Here is a 25,539-nt window from a genome sequence, read left to right as displayed (position 1 = left end):
CACACACACACTGATATTGGTGTAGACTGCAAGCAAAATCAAGTGCAATTCCAAAAAGCTGAATTGTTTTTCCATCAAACATTGATTCTACAGTATAAATATTCACAAGAGGCACATCTTGTCCATCCCAGTCAGCCAAGTGGGGAAAAAAAAAAAAAGGTGATTTAAAAAAAAAAAAAATATTTAGGGTTCTAAGCGTTTCTTGACTACAGATTTTTAAAAAGATGGGTATTAGGGTACATCAGTTGCCCTCACTTTCATAAAATCTGATGCATTTTTGTTCGGGTATTCCTTTTCACCAATAAAGACATCCTGTAAAATTTTTTGACCATATTCAAAAGTCTAATGGTGGCACCACGAGGTTCATTTTTTGCCAAAAAACGCTTATTTTATGTTTTCGCGTTAGGTTTGAATCACAATGTTGGACTCCATTTATTGATTTCTTGTGACCCAGAGATCATGTTAAGAACCTTTGCAAGGGATTGAGAAGCATTAATGTGATTCATAATACATTTGTATTGTTTAAAAGTAGCTGAACAATGATTCAATGAACAGCGAAAACTCAAACTGTGCTTGATAATATATTTAGAATATGGACTAAAAATGTGTATCTAAGATATTTGGTATACTCTATAAGGTGCCATAATGTTTCATGAAAAGTGATCGAAATTTTGTCATAAAAGTCATAAAATAGCAGCTTTTTCCATAACTTTGAGCTCCTGGTGCCACCATTAAACTTTTGAATTTTGTCAAAATATTTCACCCAGTGTGTTTTCTTACCAAAAGGAACACAAAAACAAAAATGCATCATGATCGGAGGAACTTTTCATTTTTAGGGGGCAATAATGTGTATAAAGGTCTGACTGATCACAGCTACTCACACAGGAAGTGTAACCAACCCCAGCTGAGCCATTTTCCCCTTTCTCTCCTTTCTATTTCCCTCTTCCTGCCTCACCTGAATACACCTTGCTGTTGCTGCCTGCGGTGGTCACCAGGTACTGCACCAGGTGTTGGCAGCTGGTGGTTTTTCCACTGCCGCTTTTACCCAGCAGTATGATGGACTGGTCCTGACGTGTAGTCAGAAGTTTCCGGTACGCAGCCTGGGCCAGGCCGTAGATATGAGGGGCCGTGTCTTCTCTGCGACAGCCTTTAAACATGTGCATCACCTGAGAACAGGCACATTTCTTTTTGTCAGCAGTGCATTTCTGTTCGCACTCGAACACACATCATGTAGAGACTCTCACCTTCTCCGAGTACATGGATGGCGCACTGACAGGGTTGATGACCACTATGTTAGGCCCAGTGTACGTGTGGATGAGGTTTCCTCCATAGCGCTGTCGCAGTGTGTGTATGACGCTGGACTCGTTCAGGTAGAGCAGTGAAGACAGATCTTCCACTCGGTCGGATGATGGAGGGTTCGCCTTTCAGATAAAGGGAGCGACAAATACCAGTCAATTACAGGCACGTGTTCGCTAACTTACACCTCATCCAAGCATGCTAAAAATAAATTAAACAAATGAAAGCTAGAATCATGGGTTAACCAGGATAATGGGTGATATTTTATTCCAATACTTTCTGGAGTTTTAGGCCCGTATTCATCACGTACATTACAGTACAGTGAAATTCTCTCTCTGCATTTAACCCATCTCAAGCAGTGAACACACACACACACACACACACACACACTACATCAAGAGATATAGAGAGAGGGGAAAGTGCTGTCCACTCACACATTTTCCTGCTGGTCCAGGGAATAGAACCAGCAACCTTTTGGTCCCAAAGCTACTTCTCTAACCTTAAGGTCATGGCTTCCCCACACATCAGTGGTTTGTACAACCCCGATTCCAAAAAAGTTGGGACAAAGTACAAATTGTAAATAAAAACGGAATGCAATCATTTACAAATCTCAAAAACTGATATTGTATTCACAATAGAACATAGACAACATATCAAATGTCGAAAGTGAGACATTCTGAAATTTCATGCCAAATACTGGCTCATTTGAAATTTCATGACAGCAACACATCTCAAAAAAGTTGGGACAGGGGCAATAAGAGGCTGGAAAAGTTAAAGGTACAAAAAAGGAACAGCTGGAGGACCAAATTGCAACTCATTAGGTCAATTGGCAATAGGTCATTAACATGACTGGGTATAAAAAGAGCATCTTGGAGTGGCAGCGGCTCTCAGAAGTAAAGATGGGAAGAGGATCACCAATCCCCCTAATTCTGCGCCGACAAATAGTGGAGCGATATCAGAAAGGAGTTCGACAGTGTAAAATTGCAAAGAGTTTGAACATATCATCATCTACAGTGCATAATATCATCAAAAGATTCAGAGAATCTGGAAGAATCTCTGTGCGTAAGGGTCAAGGCCGGAAAACCATACTGGGTGCCCGTGATCTTCGGGCCCTTAGACGGCACTGCATCACATACAGGCATGCTTCTGTATTGGAAATCACAAAATGGGCTCAGGAATATTTCCAGAGAACATTATCTGTGAACACATTTCACCGTGCCATCCGCCGTTGCCAGCTAAAACTCTATAGTTCAAAGAAGAAGCCGTATCTAAACATGATCCAGAAGCGCAGACGTCTTCTCTGGGCCAAGGCTCATTTAAAATGGACTGTGGCAAAGTGGAAAACTGTTCTGTGGTCAGACGAATCAAAATTTGAAGTTCTTTATGGAAATCAGGGACGCCGTGTCATTCGGACTAAAGAGGAGAAGGACGACCCAAGTTGTTATCGGCGCTCAGTTCAGAAGCCTGCATCTCTGATGGTATGGGGTTGCATTAGTGTGTGTGGCATGGGCAGCTTGCACATCTGGAAAGACACCATCAATGCTGAAAGGTATATCCAGGTTCTAGAGCAACATATGCTCCCATCCAGACGACGTCTCTTTCAGGGAAGACCTTGCATTTTCCAACATGACAATGCCAAACCACATACTGCATCAATTACAGCATCATGGCTGCGTAGAAGAAGGGTCCGGGTACTGAACTGGCCAGCCTGCAGTCCACATCTTTCACCCATAGAAAACATTTGGCGCATCATAAAACGGAAGATACGACAAAAAAGACCTAAGATAGCTGAGCAACTAGAATCCTACATTAGACAAGAATGGGTTAACATTCCTATCCCTAAACTTGAGCAACTTGTCTCCTCAGTCCCCAGACGTTTACAGACTGTTGTAAAGAGAAAAGGGGATGTCTCACAGTGGTAAACATGGCCTTGTCCCAACTTTTTTGAGATGTGTTGTTGTCATGAAATTTAAAAATCACCTAATTTTTCTCTTTAAATGATACATTTTCTCAGTTTAAACATTTGATGTCATCTATGTTCTATTCTGAATAAAATATAGAATTTTGAAACTTCCACATCATTGCATTCCGTTTTTATTTACAATTTGTACTTTGTCCCAACTTTTTTGGAATCGGGGTTGTATAAGGTTGAGGAATTATAATATAAAAAAATATATATTTACAAATGAGGTGCTGCAAAGGACAAGCTGAAGGAAGCACACACTCCAATGTGTGTATGGGGCGAATGGGGGAGGAAAAAAAAAGACTGGTGATTAAGACCAAGCCCACGTGACCCACCTTCTCAACATCATCCTCATCCACTTCCAGAATCGTCCCATCATGTTCCAGTCTGATCTTTACTTTCCCCTCTGGAATGCTCCCCTCCTCCGACTTCAGCTGGGTCGCTGCAGAACCACAGACGCACAGACCTGTTGAGAGGCTCTGCAGCTCGGTGTACACTTACACGCTTCTCCGATTGGTGTATAGAAATTAATGCTTAATGAAAAACACACCACGTTTACCAGCTGGCACAGTGAGCAGCTTGGGTGCTTTGGCATTAACATTTATAAACAATCTGAAATTTCATTTAAGAAACCGTCAAATTAGTCTGTTAATATATATATATATATATATATATATATATATATATATATATATATATATATTTTTTTTTTTTTTTTTTCTTATTAGAAACATTTCTGCTTTCCTAACAGATCAGCAAACCATTTCTACCAATTTTATCATCTATGTTGGGGAAAAAAAAAATACATTTTTCATATAAACCCATTTGCTAGTACGGAAGCTTGTATTGTGCTCACAAGACTTTGGTGGAGTGGTGTTGTACCCGAGACTGGTCTTGAGACCACAAATCAATGGTTTCGGTCAGGCCTCGGCCTCGAAATGTTTTTTTTAGTACGACCCGAGACCACTCATTTTCATGAACAATACTTCGTAAATGTTCCTGCTACAGTACAAAATGGAAATCTCTGTAGATAGCACCTATACATTGCAGTGACTTCATCTCCTCAGGCACTTATAATGCACAGAAAGTGGTTTGAGCAAAAATTCAAGTTCTAAATGCATTTAATTTACCTGCTGTGTGTTTAAATCAAAAGTGCAAATCTTTACATGAATATTATATATTTTATTCGCCTTTGATTATACAAAGCATCCTCTTCCACTGTTATAGGAAATGAATGAACACTTCACGACCAGTTGGACTCAAGACTCTAACACCAGTGCTGTAAAAACAACTGCTTAAAGGGATAGTTCGGGATTTTTGACATGAATCTGTATGGCATCCCCATCAATAGTGTCGTGCAAACACACTGACTTACCCCCGACAGCATCCTGTGAGTCCAGTTCTTGTCCAGTTTTGGTCCAGACGAAAGTAGTCCGGCAAGTTTGTTGGGGTCACGAAAGTAAAATGTTTTTCGTCTCAAAACAGTATGTGTTCAAAAGAGTGATATATTTGCATCACAAAACCGTTGCCAAATAAAAAGTCAGACCTCGAAATCGCTTGGCACTATTTTCTCTCCCTCGGTATCACTGCGCGCTGTCATGTTGACATCTGCGCAGGAATCAACACCTTTCCCATTGTTTGGCAGTGATTAGGAGTTCAGATCAGCGGCACTAACAAGCTAATTTTAGAGCAAGAACAGCGACAAATTTATCACCTTCTATAACCTATACAATAATATATTTGTGAAAATGGTGCGCACTTGCGACTATCCAGGCTGTAGCAACAAAGATGTGGCTGAATCTCCGCACACATTTCACCGTCGTAGTCAGACATGTTGTCGCTAACTTTGCTAGCAGTAAACAATGTAGTGATGTGTCGGTCGCGAATGATCCGGTTCAAAGAGCCAGCTCTTTGAAGTGAACGACGGGAGCCGGCTCTTCGGTGGGAGCCGAGTTGGGGAGCTGAATTAGTTTCTTGTCCTTAGGTGCCTCAGAGAGAGAGAGAGAGAGAGACAGACACAGAGTTCAGCTCAGCTGAAGGATGATTGTCTATTTGACAACCATGATCATTGTTTTGTTGCCGTGAATTCCTAAAGCTCATGATATAAATTGTCGCTCATAAATTGACAGGTTCGGTCGGCAACCGCCTTGGCATGGCCAGATTAATCTGCGGTATACAACGAGACAGCAGTCATTATAACAGGAGCATATTTGCTGTTCCAGCGGCTTCTCATTACTGGTGGAGCAGAGTGCGGCACTTTTTTCTCTTTTTACATGCGCTCAAGGTGCCACATGTTTTGTTGCACATTGTTCTGTGTTTGTTAAAATAATTTCCAACTTTGCTTCATAGTTTCTTAGGCCTGATTTATACTTCATAATTTATTTTGTGGCATTTTGTTCAAGGTCGAGTGTGAAATAAAGCCATAAAGGATAAACAGTTGATGTCTTCTGTGTATTTTATATTGGTAATATAACACAGTTTTGCATTATGTTTGTGAGAAAATAATTTATTAATTGGTAAGTAAGTTTTATTTCTATAGCTAGAACATTGTTACACTGCTATACTTTACAAAGCTTTACAATGGCTACAAAAACTAAAAAATAAAATGGAAAACATCCTATTGATAAAATATAAATAATAATGTAATTAATTAACTAGTTAATTGCAGCAATTAAATCAAAAATAAAATCTCAAGAGCCGTTTGGGAGCCGAAAGAGCCGGCTCCTTATAGTAAGAAGAGCCAAAAGAGCCGAAATTCCCATCACTAGTAAACAATGAATGAAACAGCCGTGGCTGTCACCTGGCGGCAGCGCGCAGTGATAAGGGAGAGAAAATAGTGCCAAGCGATTTCGAGGTCTGACTTTTTATTTGGCAACGGTTTTGTGATGCAAATATATCACTCTTTTGAACACATACTGTTTTGAGACGAAAAACGTTTTACTTTCGTGATCCCAACAAACTTGCCGGACTACTTTCGTCTGGACCAAAACTGGACAAGAACTGGACTCACAGGATGCTGTCAGGGGTAAGTCAGTGTGTTTGCACGACACTATTGATGGGGATGCCATACAGATTCATGTCAAAAATCCCGAACTATCCCTTTTAAAGCATATACACAGAGCTTTGGCCTCACTTTTGTTTATAAATGCTTTGAGACCTCAAGAACGGCACAGGAACAGTTTTAAGCGTTAACAATAAATCTAATATCTTAATTTTTACGATTAAAGTGATTCATATAGATAGCGGTCTGAGTGAATGACCTTGACGTCCGTAACGTCACAACAGGAAGTCGATCGGTCTCATCGCCATTTCCGCTATACTAAAACAGAGCTGACTGCAACTTCGATCCTCCATTTTGAGCTAATTTATCACCGTGCCACGTAGATGCGTTGCTGGCCGGTGCAGCAACATGACAGACGGTGGATTTACATTGCATTCATGGCCTAAGAATGTTCAAACTGCAAAGATTTGGATGCGTTTTGTGAGAAGTTCACGAGCACATTGGGTGCCTACGAAGTGGTCTCTCCTCTGCTCTGCACATTTTACTGAAGACTTGTACAAGACCGCTGATGTGTTGAGGAGCGTTGGCTTTTAGCCGGTATTGAAAGAGGGTGCAGTACCAACAATTCAAGGAAAAGAAAACTGCAAGAAAAGGAAAGTATTCATTTTATTTATTTATTTTTAAAAGGAAAGTTAGTTCAGTTGCACCAGTCCTCCCGGAGCGTGAGCCGAGGGTTGTTGCTAAAACCCGGGACGGGACATATTGTTCGGGCGGTGACCTCCCCGCAGTTGTTGCTAAAACCAGTGAACTCCCGTTCTGTCCCAGGTTTTAGTAATTGCCTGAGCCCAGCAGTAACGGCAGAATATCTAGTACGAAGAAAAGTGAATGAGTGGAGCAGCCGTATTATTTCTAAACTGGATATTGCTGCCATCTCGCCCTTACGTGGAAGAAGTGAATGAACGAACAACTGAAAATCAGGTTGTTCCAAAAACAAATCGGCCACAAGGTCGGCCTTCAAGAAGTGAGAACACAGACGGGTAAGCTCTGACTCTCATTTGGATAAAATAAATAAAAAATAAATAAAAATTTTTAAAAAATTAAAAAACCTTGTTGTTTAAGTGCATTTAGATTAATACATGTAACTTGTGTGTTTAAGTTACCGGTATAAGATTATTTAATTTGCTTCAGGATGTGATTGTCTCAGTTCATCTGATTATTTAATTAGCCCTTTACGTTTTATCAGTGAAAATGCATGCATGTACATGTATGTTGCATAAGTTATAACACCCATCCTGTTTTAATGAGAGTCAACCCACAATCAGTGAAGTCAAATCAGTCTTAGTTGAGCAAGTCGGAAACAGTATTCCTTACTTTTACCAAAAATTTTTATTTATATGACTTTGGTCTAGAGCTGTAAAAGGCCTCAGCCTTAAAACCGATTCCTGCTGTGACGTCACGCACTCAGGGCTGGCTGGCTCAGCTCGAATGCCAACTTTGCGGTCAATTTTAACTCTCAAAAATCTATTTTTATTCCCATTTATGCAGCACACAAGAGTCAAGGATGGAAATACTATCCACTCAGACATTTATTTAAAAATAAAGGCTCTGCGTATCTGCTTTAACCAGGAGAACAATAAGAGCGTCAATGACTGATGATGGTAACGAATAGAAATAAATGACCAAATCAACAAAAGCTGTAATATATCATGTACCAAGCTCATGTTTCAACACACAGAAGGTCTGCTTACCTAAAGAAAAGCCATCTTTGTGAACCAGCCATACTTTTTCTGTGCCAAACCAGGCTCGTTCTGCAGCTATCTGCTCCTCGGTCTTCACCTGAAAGAGACGAAACGAGTCAGAGAAGGGAATCAGGAAACAGTGCGCCGACACGCATGACCTTTTACTTACCATGGCCACGACTCACTACTACACTGTACTACACAGTGCTTTATAAAGGGGGCCAAGCACCAGTTACTTCCCCTGAACTTTAACATAGCAGGAAGGATGACGGTGACAGCCAATCATTCATATACACGCCCACACACACACAAAATGGCAGATGCATGACCAAAAAAAAAAAAAAAAAAAGTGTGAAGTGAAACTTGCAGCAGTTTCACAATTTGTGGTTGTTCCTCGTTTGCTAGTCTTCAACATGTCAATACGACTGTCTGGACCTGGGTAACGAACACTTACAGGTCCATAAAGATGTTCACATGTACGGTAGGTTCAACACTACAAACCAAAATGCATGCTGACGAAAAGCATCGAACTTAACTAAGCAAACTCAAGCTAGTGAGAAACTGGGCACTGTAACCACTGCAAGCATCTAGAGTGCGATACCAGAGGATCTCAGGAATACAGAGAGGATCAGGTTCATCTGGGTTCACTAACCAACCAAACACTCCATAAAGGAAACAGGTGTTGGTGCTGACATGCTACACTCTGTACTAACTAACACACACTCCAGGTGTACACACTGCATGTCATCAGGCACAGGCAGAGCCAGACCTTGGGTGGTAAAGTAGCAGCATGGGACTCCTGCAGGACAGCCACGGGGTCCTTCTCCACCTGGGGCAAAATGGGGTTTATGAGCAAAGACAACTGTCATTTTCAGGAAAGTGGACAACACACACACACACACACACACACCACACAGCAAGGCGAATGCCTCAGATATAAACAAGCTGCTGCTTTTGGTTATAACAGCAATTTCAGCAACTCCTCATTAGGTTCGATAAAGCATGCAAAAAAATCTGCACATTTCCATTTTAGTCACATTGAAATGATGCATTTATTCAAAGCAACTTGCAAGCAATGCAAAGCAAGATGAAAGGATTTGCTGAAGGGCTCAACAATGGCACTCTGGCAGTCCTGGGATTTTAACTCACATTTTAAGATCATTAAGGAAAAAAAAACTAAATGCTGAGTGGGGAAAAATTAAAAAGTGACAGGACACTGAGGAAGGAAAAGAAGTTATGACAAGGAAATAAAACATACATTTGACAAAAGAGGCTCGGCCACATTGCTAAAGCTGTAGCTAGACCACCATATCTATCTCTCTCTCTTGCTCTCTCTCACACACACACTAATGTGAATCAATAATAAGCATAATAAGCAATATGTATAAAGGAATAAAACTGTGTGTCACAACAAAGGGTCTGTATAATTTCCTCTTGAGAATCATGAACAAGGTAACAGTTACAGCAACCTTTAGAAAACATCCTCGTCACAGTTTCTGAGTCAAAAGGAAAGCGAAGTTAAATAAAAGTACAAAGCATCTGGTGCAAGAGGAAAATACCGACTGCTGAGCTTCACTGTGGAAGAAAAGGCAGACAAGCCTGAGGGAGGAAAAAGACGATGAGCAGGAAAAACAGAAAAGTCAGAAGTGATCCATGTTCAAAAGAATGGGACGACGGAAACAAAGCATTCAGAATGTAATGCTCCATTCCAGAGGTTTTATCTATAAACCACTCTCACCTCTAGAGATGTCCTGAAGCCCTTATGAAGAAGGTGGGGTGGAGGGCATTTCCTTCAGAGAGTCTTTTTATTAAACAAAATTTCATTCCACTTTTTTTTAAGCTCCAAAAATTAGCCCTGTGATGGGTCTGGACAAAGAGGAACGCCTTCGTTCTTGATAAGCCCATGTGACTCATTTTATTTGGTGTCTTGTGAGTTCTTATTTAAATCAGCTCATCAAGAAAACGCCAGATTATTAGGCTAAAAAAAAAAAAAACGTAACCAACCCCAAACTCACACCAATTAGTAGAGAAAGAACAAATTTATACAATGAATGTTGAGTGAAATTGTCCATGTCCTGACGGGCTATTCTTCAGCAGAGACGCCAAAGTTATAAAATTATTAAAACTGCCTTGATTCTTAATTTCCCTGAGGGAGCCCTCCCAAAGGGATCGATAAAGTTTAATCTAATCTAGTCATCTTAGTGATGTTGCTAAAGTCTGGAATTCAAGGTAAAATGTACTGAAAACCACATTTAACAATCAATCATCACCCCGATAACAGCAATGTCACTTCAGAGAAATCTTGGTTTGAATTTTAAGAAAGTTCAGTTTTTTCTGATGTAATTCCGTTTCTGACTTTTCTTTCCTCATAAAAGATTTTGCATTCAGAGTTAAACACAGCCAAATTTTCTATGCTTTTTTAGGGTCAAAAGATACCCCATACAATATAAAATAATTTAAATACCATTATCTTGAGTACTGCAACAAGTAGGTAAATAAACAAACAAAACAAACAAACAAACAAACGGTGATCACATTTTTCCGTGAATGTAATTCCGTTACCAAAGAAAATAACTACCCTGATGGAATTAAAGACGTTTGGGTTCACACTAGACTCGCTCCTCTTAGCAACCGGACACTGCAAATTTAAGAAGCTGATTTCGCTTTCATTTTTCTAATTCACATTCTCTAGTAAACAAATTTGGATTTTTTCTAGACTTTATCGCTACATTATACGAGGCAGTAAAAATAAATAAGTGAAAAGCAAATCTGACTCAGTACACATTTTCCACTTTCCGTTTCAGGGCTTCTGATATGACTGGCTCTTTTATCTGCTCATTTTTTACACAACCTTTTCCTACCCAATATTTGGTTTGAAAAGCGCACACACACACACACACACACACACACACCTCATGCTGCTTCTTTCTAGGTCCACCCTTTCTGTGTCCACCCTTTCACACACCCTCCACTCATCTTTTCGTTACAAAATTAAAGCCTGATTAACGAGTCCCAGACCACTAATCTCCTGGAGGATAATTTTAGCATCTGATCTGACAAGTGACAGGTTTAGCTTCTCCGTTTTCTAAATGGACAGAGAGTTCTGGGATGCAGAGATGGTGGGGTGGGGTGTGTGTTTGGGGACACAGACCACCTGTCCTGCTGGAAGCAAAGCCAGGAAACACACAGGCAAACTGAGGAGAGAAAGAAAAACAGGGTAGATGGAGAGAAAGAGACGGTTACGAGTTTGTCCACAGTGAGGACTTCCTCCAGACGCTTGTGATTCTCCTCAGTAGGGACCAGTAGAGATTTCTGCAGATAAAAGCAATCAAGAAAGCAAGCAAGAAAATAAAGAGGACAGATATACACTACTGTGTGAGTATTTACAGCATGACACACTGACTGATCTCAGTGAATGATGCAATGGCGTCTCCAACCAAAAGGAACTTTTCATTTTCAGACACATTGTGCACTTCATATCTAAACACCACGTGTACTTTCTTCAATCAACAGCCACCACATGCTCACTACACCCATCTCTCCTACACACAGGGCAGCACTCGGACACACACCTGTTGGCCGACATAGACGGGCTTCCCAGCTGGTGCAGGAGACCGAGATGCTCCCTTTACCTTCAGAGTGACACACAAGATGATACACACCCAAGTGTGCATGAGGAAGGGTGAACAAATGAATGTAATGTACACGTACACACACACACACACACACACACACACGATTACCAGTGAAATCAAAATCATGCAACCACAACATGCGCAAAGCGTAGCACTGCACCCGTACTGATTCTCAAATGGGCACAACTCACGCCACAGTACCATTAATACCAACACACAAATTGTTTATACCAATTTACTTCACCAAGCTACAAAACTAATGCACGGTTAGCACCGTAAACACCTTTTACCTCCAATACCACATATGTTTACTTTCCACCAAAAGCCACAAGTACACCATGATACCCTCATAAACTCACAATTACTTTATTAGATTCCCAATACTTATTACACTACAAACGTAAAAAAGAGTTCTGCGTGGTGAGCTTTCCAAAAGCAGGACCTTCTGTTGTAGGCTTTTACACAGAACTTCCAAGCATTTCCCAAAAATCTAATTTAAAAAAAAAAAAAAAAAAAAAAGTGTACTCAGGTTATTCCGCTTGCTACTCTCTATAAAAAGGAAACACAAGTACTACATAAGCTTTGAGACTTCCTCCAAAGAAGAGAAACTGAAAAAAAAAGTCTTCGTTTCTGAAAGGATCTTCAATTAAGTTTTTAAACGGTTATTGGTTCTTGCTTCCTATAGAAGTTCTATTAAAAAAAATTCTTAAAGGTCCCATGGCATGAAATTTTCACTTTCTGAGGTTTTTTAACGTTAAAATGAGTTCCTCTGACCTTCTTAAGTCACCCCAGTGGCTAGAAATTTCATAATGTGTAAACCAAACTATGCCCAACATTTGAGAATGGCGCGTCAAAACGGCGCGTTGATAGGCTCTTCCCTTTACTACGTCAGCAAGGGAGATGATCCCCACGCCCCCCCTCTGGATTCCCACCCACTGTATGGATTGCCCGCCCAGTTGTAGTGAGGAGACCATAGAGGACACAACAACATGGCATCACCTAAGCGAGCGAAACATGGAAATTGCGCTGTACATGGATGTGACAACACAGAAAAGAGTCTGTTTTTACTGCCGACGGGAGAGCCCCTGAAGACGCAGTGGCTTAATTTTATTTACTTCAATAATACGCCGTCGAGTCTACCTAAGACGGTGTATGTTTGTCGGAAGCATTTTCCTGATGAATGTTTCCACAACTTGGGACAGTACAGGGCAGGTTTTGCACATCAACTGTCACTGAAGCCTGGGTCCGTACCAAGCATCCCTGCCGCATCAGCAACAAACAGCGAACAAGTAAGTGTATAACTGTTAAGTCGTTTTGCCGTGTTTTAAAATCGGTGCCACGTTAGCCTTGCAATGGCTACATTAGCTGTGCAGCTAACCGCTTCCTGCAGTTAGCCAGGTAATCTGCGCTACAAAACCAAAAAGCATGCAGCATGCTCTGTTATAATAGCCAATCAAAACAGTTTTTACAAAGACACCCACATTCTTTTTTTTAAGTCACTCGTTCATTTTATTTGTTTGTTCAGTAAAAACCCAAACATTTGTTGTATTTATTTTATTTCCTCGCGTCGCACCTTAATGACGTCAGCGCATGGTATTTTTCCCTTGGCGGTTTGTTCCTTCTCTCTCGCCATAGTAAGACACCCACATCCGCTTGTTCTGACCCACTGGAGGTAGCGTCACAGTCCTGTTAGCCAATCAGAGGTACCACGTTTACATGTCATGAATATTAATGATAAGACCCGCCCCCACCCTCTACCCTTCCCCGCCTCCATGCTTCTCATTAGCAAAACGACGCACTGGGAAAAGCGCTGAAACGGGGCTTTCTCCCAGGAGGCTATATCTACCGAGGGTTCATTTCGAGAAAGGCTGAGGATATAACATCCGGAAACCTCCACGAGCCCGTTTAAAGCATCAACAAACCACCATGCCATGGGTCCTTTAAGCAAAAAGTTGTAAAATTCCCCCGGAGTGACAAATTAAGGGCATTTTCACATCTGTAGCTCGTTTGCTCTGGTCTGAATCTGTTGATGAGCTTGTGAACTTGAAGCACTTTCCCCTTCGTTTGGTTTCTTTTCACACACAAACGCTAAGAAAACCAAAATGCATCGTAAATATATTATGTTCATTATGTCGTCTTCTTAAATCAAATCATTAGTTTTCTTTTGTTACAGACATGTAAAAGTTTTTTCCTTTACCTGACATGTTTCGACGGTGTAACTTCCGTCTTCATCAGAGGGTCACCCGGATGTTGGTGTGCGACGTGCTTTTATAATCAGCTGACGTTACAGAAATCAGAAAGCGTAGCCCAAGAACAATAAACAGGGATGAGGGGGCATACATGCTCTCCCACACCTGGAGCGCCGTCCTGAGGGGGCAACACTGACAGCGGGAGGTGTGGCCAACCTGTCAATATTGACAGGGAGGTCACACCTCCGTAACATCAGCTGATTATAAAGGCACGTCACACACCAACATCCGGGTGACCCTCTGATGAAGACGGAAGTTACACCGTCGAAACATGTCAGGTAAAGGAAAAAACTTTTACATGTCTGAAACAAAAGTAAACTAATGATCAAAATGCATCGTAACGGCGTGGTTGAGCGTCAGCTTTGGGTGGCGAGGAGTCCGACAGAACCAGCAGGTAACAAGTCGTGAGATTCACCCCATGTTTGATTACGGGCAATTAACTGGTGTCTGTCTTGTGTTCTTTCAGGAGAGACCAGTAACCAGAGAGACCGCGCCATCCAATGCCATGTCTGTGTGCACGTGCATGTATACACAGAGCAGAGTGATGGTCACTGAAAAGTGAAATTAAAGAAAAATCTAAAAACACACCGAGCTGTCAAGCCCATCTCCCCATTTCCCAAGAGATTAAATTACTACAATTACAAACCACGTGAAAATGTCCACACCACTTATTGGTTAGATGTGTCTGGGGCAGGAGAAAGAAAGTAAATACAGGAAGAACTGCATATTTCAGTGAGCGAAACATTGCTATGCAATTTAACATGGAGCAAAGGCAGAACTGGCATTTGCTCATAACCGTGGCAATTATCTGCATGTGGGCAATACACCAGGCAAAACCATGCCAGGAGAATGCACTTTGAGGAAACATCCTGAAAATACGCTACTCCTTCACACTTTACAAAGAAGACATGCTGCCCTCAGACAACTGAACAGAACAAGGAAGCTAATATCAAGCATGCACAATGACATGCTAATGGTAAACACGGTAAACTGAAGACGCGCTCATTCAGCTTGATATGTTAACAGTCGAACTGCTCCAGAGTTCTTTGGGACCGGACCGAGATCGCCAGCTCTCAAGGGTCTCATGTTCACACTTGCTCAAACAAATCGTACCAAGGAGGAAAACGAACCAGAGACCAATTTAACCAGACTAAAAGCAGACATGTGAAAAAACCCTAAAAAAAATCCTTTAGGATGCGAGTCAGGATTCTACACTGCAAAGTGGGATCGTGGTTTCATTTTACAACTGCAAAGCAAACTCTTTCCAAACCCTTGTTTCATAAATAAATAAATCAAAGTAGAAGAAGAAGAACAACAACAACTACTCCTCCTCTTCCATGGTCTAGTCCTTTTTGGTATTAATTTATATGCATGAAATGTCCTTATAATATAATTTAAACAGGATAGAAGGTATCGAAGAAAATCTTTTTCAGATAGTTAACTGTTAAGATAACCATTTCAGACCTTGGCCCTGTTTGGATCAAGTCCTAAACCTGATCAGTTCATCTACTGGTTATAGCAAGAACAACATAAATCCTACAAACAATTTAAATCACTCGTTCTTGAGACATCACACTAACAGTAATCTCAGATTGACGGCTGGATGGATGGATGAACAACCTGAAAGCATAATGCCACCAACTAGTGGTGAAAGCATAATAAGAAAATCCACAACAAGCCAGAATAATCCAATCTAAATGTCAGGGCTGGTGAGATCAAAAAGTTAATAACTGACAAAATACAATGCACTGCTTGCTGGGTTAGAATCCCTGCCACTGGGGTAATAAGATTTCAAAGCAGAGCAATTCCAAATTAGTTAAGAAATAACCATGGGCACACCAAAATCAACAACGTGCTTTAAATCTTATTGTTGGTTTAGAACCTATGCCACATCAATCAGGTCAGCCATGTTAGTGCTTCACAACGTCACATGCCTTTTGTACCTCAGGTTTCCGGACTGCAGTAGATCGCTGAGCAGGAATAAAACCTGCAGGAGGTGCTAAAGGATCCACTTTGGCCCTGGGAATAAACCCTGCCACTGGGGCAAAAGGGTCTCGCTTCAGGGCAGGCACAAACCCTACAGGTGGTGCTAGTGGGTCTTGCTTCGGAGATGGGGCAAGTGGTTTGGATTTCGGGGCTGGGATCAAACCAGGAGATGGAGTTAATTGGTCCGATTTAGCTTTTGGGATGGACTCGGTAGAGTTGAGAGGATCTGGTTTAGGCGCAAGGCCATATGCCACAGCAGGGGTGGTGTCAGATTTAGTCTCAACAGAGGCAGGAGGAGGAGGAGGAGAGGTGATGTTCTCAGGAGCTTCTTGTTTTGTCTCCTCCACTGGTTTTGGACTTCCATTACTCTCTTTAGCTTCCTTTCCAGCTCTTGACCGAGCCCGGCGATCTTTGGTCCTCCCACGCCCCATAAGACTGGCGAGTCCCACAGAGATATCGTCATCATGAGAAGCTAAAGTTGGGGGTTTACTGCATTTGGGCACTGAAGTGGCAGTCGAGGCAGGTTTGTTGGGCACAGGGGTAGGTTGAGGTTCCTCTTTAACCCTACTCACCACCCTGCGTGCTTGGCTTGGGCCACTGATGTTGCTATTGCTTTTCAGCTCTGCAGGAGGATCCGAAACCCTGCGAGAGGCTGGAGGATCACGACTTGCTCCAGCTCCCCCTCCATTCACCACAGACTGAGACGGAGCACTCATGCTGCACTCACTGTCTGACTGTACACACACACACACACACACACACACACACACACACACACACACACACTTTGAGGTGATTAAAAAAAAAAACCTAATTAAAATTAGTAAAAAGTGATTGTTGATCCAGGTGTCAAGAAATTAGTAGGCACTATAATCTTGATGGGAATAAACAGGGCAGTTTTATACAGTATTTACGCTTTACAAAGGTAAACGTCTTGGATATGTCTTAAGATTGACTGGCCGATTCTTTGGTCAATCAAAAGATCACAGACTTCAGGCAGCTATTTGTTTGAGGTTATATACACTGTACATGTTGCTATTTTCCCAGTCAAACCCAATGATGCTCTCAGAAAAGAAACAAAGCCACTTCAAACCAAAACCACCCACTCTGAGTGGCCTTCTAGGTTAAATCCTAGATCCTGATTTTTCTGGTCCCTCACTTCACTAATCCAGCACCTTACCAACTGCTTCCAACCTTTTCAATGCTAGTCCAGAGTGAGAAAGGTTTCCCCACATCAGGCATCCACATCAAGACAAGAAGCAATGCATTAAGCATCATTTGAGGGCACTGCAATGCAACATTGGCTTCGAGCCCTGAAATCTGACTGTCTACAATTCACCACAGAGGAAACTGGACCATGGCCAGCACATGTGATGCAAACAGCTGAAATACTCCACAAATCAAATTTCCAGACATGACTAAGCACCAGATCAGAAAGAAAAACAATCCCAATAGTGAGAGATGAGAGAGAATCTCAGCCTTCTTTAGCCCTGTCCAGAGACAGACCTTCATATCGATCCTGAAGGTGATAGTGCTGGTCCTTTTCCAGTGTGGAGAAGAATCCATCACTCCTCTAAAGGAAGAAGCGTATCGAATAGGCTCCAGGTCTGAACCCATCTCCATGGAGTGCACAAGAATCATCACACACATGAGCTCACATGCTCCACACGCACTTCCCGTTTGTTCTGACCCATCGTGCCTTCAACTATTTCCGTCTATATCACTGTCCTGCTTTTTTTTTTGTCTCCTCCCACTCTCCAATGCCTTCTGTCTTTCCAGAAGTCCCTCCCACTCTTTGCATAGCCAGGATTGGTGGAAAGGGAAGGGATGGATGTGTCTGTCAGCAGACCATGCTGCCCGGCTCAGAGGATCACGTGCACTGATGCTCTGAGGAAAATAAATCTGCAACCACAGTCCATGGCTGCAGCAGCAGCAGCATCACTGAAGTGGGTTTAAAGGGGAAACGCTGCATTCTGTGTTACAGCAGTTCCTTGCATCGTCTCCAGGACCTATGGCTAAAATCAGATTTGAAGCAGATCCCTTTAATACCTTTGCACGCAGATTTCAAAACACATTCTTGAAACGGAACAGCTAGCTTTGCTCAATCTTTACAGATAATAACCACTTTGTAGAAGCTTAGAAAAGAAATTATCAAAATCAGCCTCATCGTACTGAGAACAAAGCCTTAATGAAGCCTTCTTCCATTACTCGCATCATCTTTTCCATTAATGCATTCCGTTGTACTTCCTTGAAAGAGTAGAAAAACAGAAGCCACTCTAAAATCTGATTATAGAGAACCCAAAGACAGGCAAGTGGCCAAAAGAAATGAGAAAAAGCAGCAATGTGCTTCATTCTACATTCCACAAAAGAGACCGGAATAATCCTGCCACACTCCGTCATACAATATCATAACCCGAGAGCTAACATTTCTGAGATTAACACGACATGGAGGCGAATCAATCAGGGGGTTCCAAGACCGGAACGATTTAGCCTGACAAACACATTCGGCCATCTGAAATCTGTGATCTCTAGAGCTGTAGTTCTCAAAGTGGGGTCAGGGAAGCCCAGGGGTCTGTGATGCATATCCAGGAGGTCCATTAATGTTATTATGCCGATAGGTCACGTCGACTATTGATACACAACGGTAATTTTCTTATGAAATGCATTCTAGGAGTGGAAACACTTCAATAAATAGACAAAATATTCTTGCCCACATTTAAATAAATGTACCTAAATTTCTAAAAGTTCTTTTGTGAAATAAATCTGGATAAAATAATTTCAGTTAAAGGAGTCTTTGGCTGTGAAAAGTTTGTGAACCCCTGCTCGAGACTCTGCTGTTACCACTTTACCATTGATGGAGGAGTCAAAAGAAATCCACAAATCCACATTCAGAACTTACATTTGAACTTTTGGAGCCTGACGCGTTTTCATCTTTAACCTATAGAAATGCAGGTGAAAAACGGTGTAAAGGTTAGACGCAGGCTCAGGCTGAATGATTACAGATATTCGGTAGAGTATGAAAGGATGATCAGAGTTGCACGCTTCCCGTTCTAGTACTAAGCACTTGGTTGAAAGTTTACTAGTCGCATTACAGAACAACTCTGGATAGAAAATGTCTGTCAAAGATCAGCAAGATTGGAAAGTTTAAAAAAGTCCATCTCAGATTTTGGCTCCAATTGAGAGAAACGCTTAGGAAGGAACCCAAAACTGAGGTTTGACCTCCTCCTCCTCCACCATCATCATCTCCAGGCAAGTGAAAATACAGTGCTCAGCGTAAATGAGTGCACCCCCTTTGAAAAGTAACATTTTAAACAATATCTCAATGAACACAAACAATTTCCAAAATGTTGACAAGACAAAGTTTAATATAACATCTGTTTAACTTAGCCCTGTGATGACCTGGCGACTTGTCCAGGGTGTACCCCGCCTTTCGCCCGTAGTCAGCTGGGATAGGCTCCAGCTTGCCTGCGACCCTGTAGAAGGATAAAGCGGCTAGAGATAATGAGATGAGATGAGATCTGTTTAACTTATAACGGGAAAGTAAGGTTAATAATATAAACTTAGATTACACATTTTTCAGTTATACTCAAATTAGGGTGGTGCAAAAATGAGTACACCCCACAACAAAAATTACTCTATCTAGTGCTTTGTATGGCCTCCATGATTTTTAATGACGGCACCAAGTCTTCTAGGCATGGAATGAACAAGTTGGTGACATTTTGCAACACCAATCTTTTTCCATTCTTCAACAACGACCTCTTTTAGTGACTGGATGCTGGATGGAGAGTGATGCTCAACTGGTCTCTTCAGAATTCCCCATAGGTGTTCGATTGGGTTCAGATCAGGAGACATACTTGGCCACTGAATCACTTTCACCCTGTTCTTCTTCAGAAATCCAACAGTGAACTTAGATGTGTGTTTAGGATCATTTGTCATGTTGGAAAAGTGCACAACGACCAAGGGCACAGAGTGATGGTAGCATCTTCTCTTTCAGTATAGCGCAATACGTCTGAATTCATGATGCCATCAGTGAAATGCAGCTCCCCGACACCAGCAGCACTCATGCAGCCCCACATAAGGACACTGCCACCACCATGTTTCACTGTAGGCACCATGCATTTTTCTTTGTATTCCTCACCTTTGCGATGCCATGCAGTTTTGAAGCCATCAGTTCCCAAAACATTTATCTTGGTCTCATCACTCCAGAGTATAGAGTCCCAGTAGTCTTCATCTTTGTCAGCATGGGCCCTGGCAAACTCTAAGCGGGCTTTTTTGTGCCTGGGCTTTAGGAGAGGCTTCTTTCGTGGACGGCATCCGTGCATGCCATTCCTCTGCTGTGTACGCCGTATTGTGTCACGGGAAATAGTCACCCCAGTTTGGTTTTCTGCTTCTTTAGATAACTGCAGTGAACTTGCATGCCGATTTTCTTCAACCCTTCTCATCAGAAGACGCTCCTGTTGAGGTGTTAACTTCCGCAGACGATCTGGACATCTCTGTGAGATGGTTGCAGTTCCATCTTTCTTAATTTTTTGTACCACTTTTGCTACAGTATTCTGACTGATAAGTAAAGCTTTGCTGATCTTCTTGTAGCCTTCACCTTTGTGGTGGAAAGAAATTATTTTCTTTGGGGAATTCTGAAGAGACAAGTTGAGCATCACTCTCCATCCAGCATCCAGTCACTAAAAGAGGTCGTTGTTGAAGAATGGAAAAAGATTGATGTTGCAAAATGTCACCAACTCGTTCATTCCATGCCTAGAAGACTTGGTGCCGTCATTAAAAATCATGGAGGCCATACAAAGTACTAGATGTAGTAGTTTTTGTTGTGGGGTGTACTCATTTTTGCACCACCCTAATTTGAGTAAAACTAAGTTTATTATTAACCTTACTTTCCCGTTATAAGTTAAACAGATGTTATATTAAACTTTGTCTTGTCAACATTTTGGAAATTGTTTGTGTTCATTGAGATATTGTTTAAAATGTTACTTTTCAAAGGGGGTGCACTCATTTACGCTGAGCACTCTACAAACTGAACTTGCTGTGACAACTTCCTACTCCTTTCAAGGAACAAATGCAGTATACATGCAGCAAAAAGAGCACAGAAATGAAACTCCACTTTCCTTTTTTTCCCAGAATGAAAAGCGTGATGAGAAAGCCATGGAGGCAGCGCTGTGGTCATGGGCCGAGCGGGACAAAAGAAGCAGAGAGACAGAGAGAGAGAGAGAGAGAGAGAGAGAGAGAACAACGGAGGAAAGAGAAAGAAAGAATTGTAAAAGAAGGGGCTGGGTAGATGAGATGGAGCACTGATGGCACAGGTGTTTCACAGCTGGCAGATCCTCACAGTGAAACAACTGGACAGGTGGGCTATGGAGCGTGGCGGCATAAAATTATCAGCTGGGGAAAGCAGGAGAGGGGAAAATGGAGGAAAAGGCAGAATGAGTCACTCAGGAATGCAGCTTGTGGATCATTCAAACAGCGTTTGAACTGGTTGGTGAATGTGTAGACATGCAGAAGTACACACAGCCTGAAGACAAGAAGAAACCTAAGCCTGAACGAGGGCATGTCCTGAACTAGCATGAGATGGAAACATTTTCTTTAAATCAATACAGATTATGTAATAGCTCAGTTAGCCTTTGTCTATACTGTAGTGGAAGGGTTTTTTTTCCCCTTTTGCATTGTGTAGTTGTCATTTTGTCATAAAACTTGGTTATTACTACTGACTAATCCATTATTAACAGAAATGTCTATATTAACAGACAAATATTGAGACATTTGTCTGTTAATAATGGATTAGTCAGTAATAAGAACCAAGTTTTATGACAAAATGACAACGACACAATGAAAATACATGCCAAAAAAAAAAAAAATCCTTCCACTACAATATAGACAAAGGACCGACAGGAAACAGGAAACTAAAATTTATATAATACCACCCAGTGTTTCATTCCTCTTAAATCACAAGTGGTTTAACAACACTAACATTTTGATTTCATAAAGAATGAGAACATTATTGTCCATTTATAGCAACATTTTACATAGCGACTTCCTGTTATTTCTAACATCAGCTATAAAGATCCATTCTATCAGCAGTCTCTCTCTCTCTCATTAATTTTAAGAAAGTCCCAGAAGGTCCCTGTGTAAGTTACCAAAGAAACTATAATGTATAACCATATTACAATTAATGTAACTCAAGATACACGAACATACCTTTTGACCAATCAGAATCTGAGGTAGAAATATGCCAGCTATAATACCGTGCAAAAAAGTCTAAGGCACCTTTTTTCCTTTTGCATAAACTTTGCTATAGATTTTTACTTTACGATATCCACATTCTCAAGTCAGTCCAAAAATATTTCTGATACAGGAATAGTCTAAAAGGTACAATGTGTTTTAAGGAAATGAGCTGTAGGTTTTACTGAGCATCTTACAGAACCAGACAGTTCTTCTGGACACTTTGTCACACTCGCTTCTTCATTTTGCACCAAAACCCAGCAGCCTTCATTATGTTTTTGTTTGTTTGTTTTAATCTGAAAAGTGGTCCCTTTTGTAATGTGCTGCTTTCTTTACTGACACACAAACATTTTTGTACCATACAAAACATTTTAGATTCTAAATATTAGTTTTCCAGCACAAAATTAATGTGGTGGAAAACTAATATTTAGAATCTAAAATGTTTTGTACTAATTCGATAATGTACAAGTAGTCATAAAAAAAATCGATAACTTTTGTACACGGAAATAAACTGGATACCCAAGACACACCCCACACACACACTTTAGAAAGTAAATGAACATACCAAATTAATTCAAGCAAAACAACAAATATTGGCAGATGCCCAGCACACGTAGCGCTTTTGAAAAGCAGCAATCGGATGATATATAGTCAAGTGTCAGTTCATAACACTCTTTTCACGTCTGCCATTTCATGCCTTCATAAGTAACTATAAAGACACGTTTGTTAAAACCTCTCTCAGATCTCGTAACATGCGCCTCTAATAACTCAGTGTTAAATCAATCAGTGTATTGTAAGAAAGGTTTGTTGCCATAGCTGATCTCCTGAAACAAACCAAACCCTCAAATCAAACTCGTGCTGAAAAGCCCGTTTTGTTTCATGGTGTCCTCCTGTTTCAATCCTTTTCTAAAACGTAGACAGTTCGTATGAGATTACGCTGGCGAAGGTCATGTCCAAATCAAACTCGTGCATGTTCCCCTTAAAATTCAGAAAGCAAAAGCAGGCTGTAAAACAAAGCTCGGGAATAGCCAGGATGTTAAACTAAAGCCTGGAATTAGAGCTTTTTACAAATTAGAGAAATATATAGTGTGGATAAACATCATTTAGCTCAAGCATATGACATTATTACTTTTTTTTTATCCCAAGAACTATTATTCCTGATGTATCACAATGTATTTTGGTGCCTTTTTTTAATCCTCAGCTCGAGTGACAGCTCTACCTAAATGTTTTAATCTGGTGATGAAAATTACAGGGTTGCCATGAGATAAAACGTGTGATACGCCTTCAAATTCAAAATAAAAGATGGATTTTAAAAAGACGGTCATTACGTTTCCTTTATCTCCAGCCCACAAACGCTCAAGTCAATTTCATCCTCGTCCTATACTGGTACGAGGACAATAGCTTGCAGTTTGTGAGAACAATAACGTGTGTGTGAGAAACACTACAGTATTAAGTAAACCACATGTTTAGACTTTCTCTGAGTCACTGCAGACTTCATTCAGTCTCTCTAACTCAGGCCTGAAACCTTCATCAGCAGTCTGAGCTTCACTATAAATAGAAAAGAGGCCTCAGTAAAGCCCGTGGAGTCTTGGCACTCTTATCTTCTCACACACACACACACACACACAGTCTCTCTGATACCATCTCGATCACTCACAAATACAATCCAGGTGTATCCCTGCCTTCACGTGGATCCAAGCCGGTTTGTACGTGTTGGGTGGAGGTCTGTGTGTGTCCAGGCTGGTGTGTGTGTGAAGTGAGCTGTGAGGTAAACTAATGCCGAACGCAAGGAGGGAAAGGGGAACAGCTGCCACAGCATACTGACGGAGCTAAAAATAACAACCAAACAGCAACATGGATGCCCCCACCACCGTCCACTCAAACCATCCAACCCCACCCAGAAATCCCTCTCTCTAATCTTGTGACAGACACAGCATCATAATTAAGGAACAAAACACTTCGACACGCACAATTATAGAAAAATAATCAGCAACACACACACGGTGGAGTCATGAAATGGCGTTCCTGTTAACAATGCAAAGCTGATTATCCTCCTAGAGCACGAACAGCACGCTCCCAAAGTCTTTTATTCCACTTATACTACAGCAACTTGCCAAAGGTTGCAATTATTATTATTTTTTTTTTGGTAACATCATACACATTAAAGGTTACACAAACAAGTTAGTCCTGTTACCACATACACTTCTGAAATCTAGGAGAGGGGTAAAAATTAGCACAGTGGGGTGGGGAGATGATTATGAGGGCAATCTGCACGGCACACACATCCAAAACGATGACAACAGACAGCCACCAGGGGGCTCCAGTTCACTACTTCATCTTCCAGTCAGAGATGCACACATTTTCAGTTCTGTCACAACAAAACTCGGAACGAATCAAATTCATGCACACTGGAAGAAACCGAAGTGAAACTTTATGGCTCATATATGATGGGAAGATCTCTGGTTGCTCTGAGGCAGGTCTGGAGTACAAGTTCGCATCCTTCTGGCCGCTAACTCTTTATGTTTCCCGTTGCCAGGTGGTGAAACATTTAATAAATGATTCATAATAAGATGAATCACTTTGACATGAAACAATGAGCAGCTTTTAAAAGCACGTAAGTAAGAGGTGCAATCACATCAGCACATAAGGAGAGGCTGAATTCAGGGAACTAATCATCCATTAGCAGTTAAAATCAAGTTAATACATGAACAAAATAATCGCACTTAACTCTAACCAAAACGCAAATTCTCTAATGAGTTTTGTTGAAATTTTATATATCCCATTTCTGACACTCCCTCATAAGACCCAACAAACTAGTGACTGAATGCTATATTTAAATTACTGTACTTATATTTTCATAATCATATTTGGTTAACCATCATCCATCCAATCAGATCCCTCGATTCCTTGCATTCATTCACTTAATGTCTCCAATACTTCATGTGCTTTATTCCTCCATCTTATTCATCTATATTCTCTTCCCATCTCATTTAAACATCACTCCATCAGTCTCACCCTGCTCTCATTCATCCATCTCCCCATCTCATCCTATTAAAGAGTCTCAGACATCTCTCATTGGCCTATCCTTCCATCCCTGGCTCCACCTTACATTTCACCCCCTTCTTCCATCAATCATTCATCCTATCTATTCATTTCATTCTTATCATCCACATCCTGCTTTTTATTCATTTCACCCATCCATTACTTTATTCCTTTAACTAGCCTTCCATCATATCAGTGGATGAGATCTATCCATCTCATACAGCTCAGCCATCCATCTCGTACTTCTATCCAACTCGTATAATCATCTACCCATCCCATCTTCTCATCCATCCATCAATTCTAATTGGTCATCCATCATCATTCCAACTCCCATCCATTCATCAGCCATCTCATCTAAATCATTCATCTGTCCATCCCACTTTATCGTCCAGTTCATCTA

General features: G+C 41.2%; 1 protein-coding gene across 8 annotated transcripts in view; it reads right to left on the bottom strand.

Annotated features, from left to right (window-relative positions):
* The window catches only part of myo18aa (myosin XVIIIAa), a 114,356-nt gene that overhangs the window by 67,501 nt on the left and 21,316 nt on the right, over positions 1-25,539 (bottom strand). For 4 of the 8 annotated variants that reach the window (XM_060908508.1, XM_060908507.1, XM_060908509.1 and 1 more), the window contains exons 3-6: positions 8,009-8,096; positions 3,595-3,701; positions 1,245-1,421; positions 956-1,166 (exon numbers count right to left, since the gene is read on the bottom strand). In XM_060908508.1, coding sequence (XP_060764491.1) covers positions 956-1,166; positions 1,245-1,421; positions 3,595-3,701; positions 8,009-8,096 — 583 coding nt within the window. Of the gene's footprint in view, positions 1-955; positions 1,167-1,244; positions 1,422-3,594; positions 3,702-8,008; positions 8,097-8,168; positions 8,255-8,768; positions 8,829-11,242; positions 11,312-11,571; positions 11,632-15,826; positions 16,599-17,375; positions 17,505-25,539 lie in introns of those variants that run through there. The other 4 variants (XM_060908510.1, XM_060908512.1, XM_060908513.1 and 1 more) reach the window with 3 other exon arrangements.

The sequence above is a fragment of the Neoarius graeffei genome, chromosome 25, assembly GCF_027579695.1.
Source record: "Neoarius graeffei isolate fNeoGra1 chromosome 25, fNeoGra1.pri, whole genome shotgun sequence".
Lineage (NCBI taxonomy): Eukaryota > Metazoa > Chordata > Actinopteri > Siluriformes > Ariidae > Neoarius > Neoarius graeffei.
The sequence above is the reverse complement of the archived record's forward strand: the minus strand, read 5'-3'. Positions and strand labels throughout refer to the sequence as shown.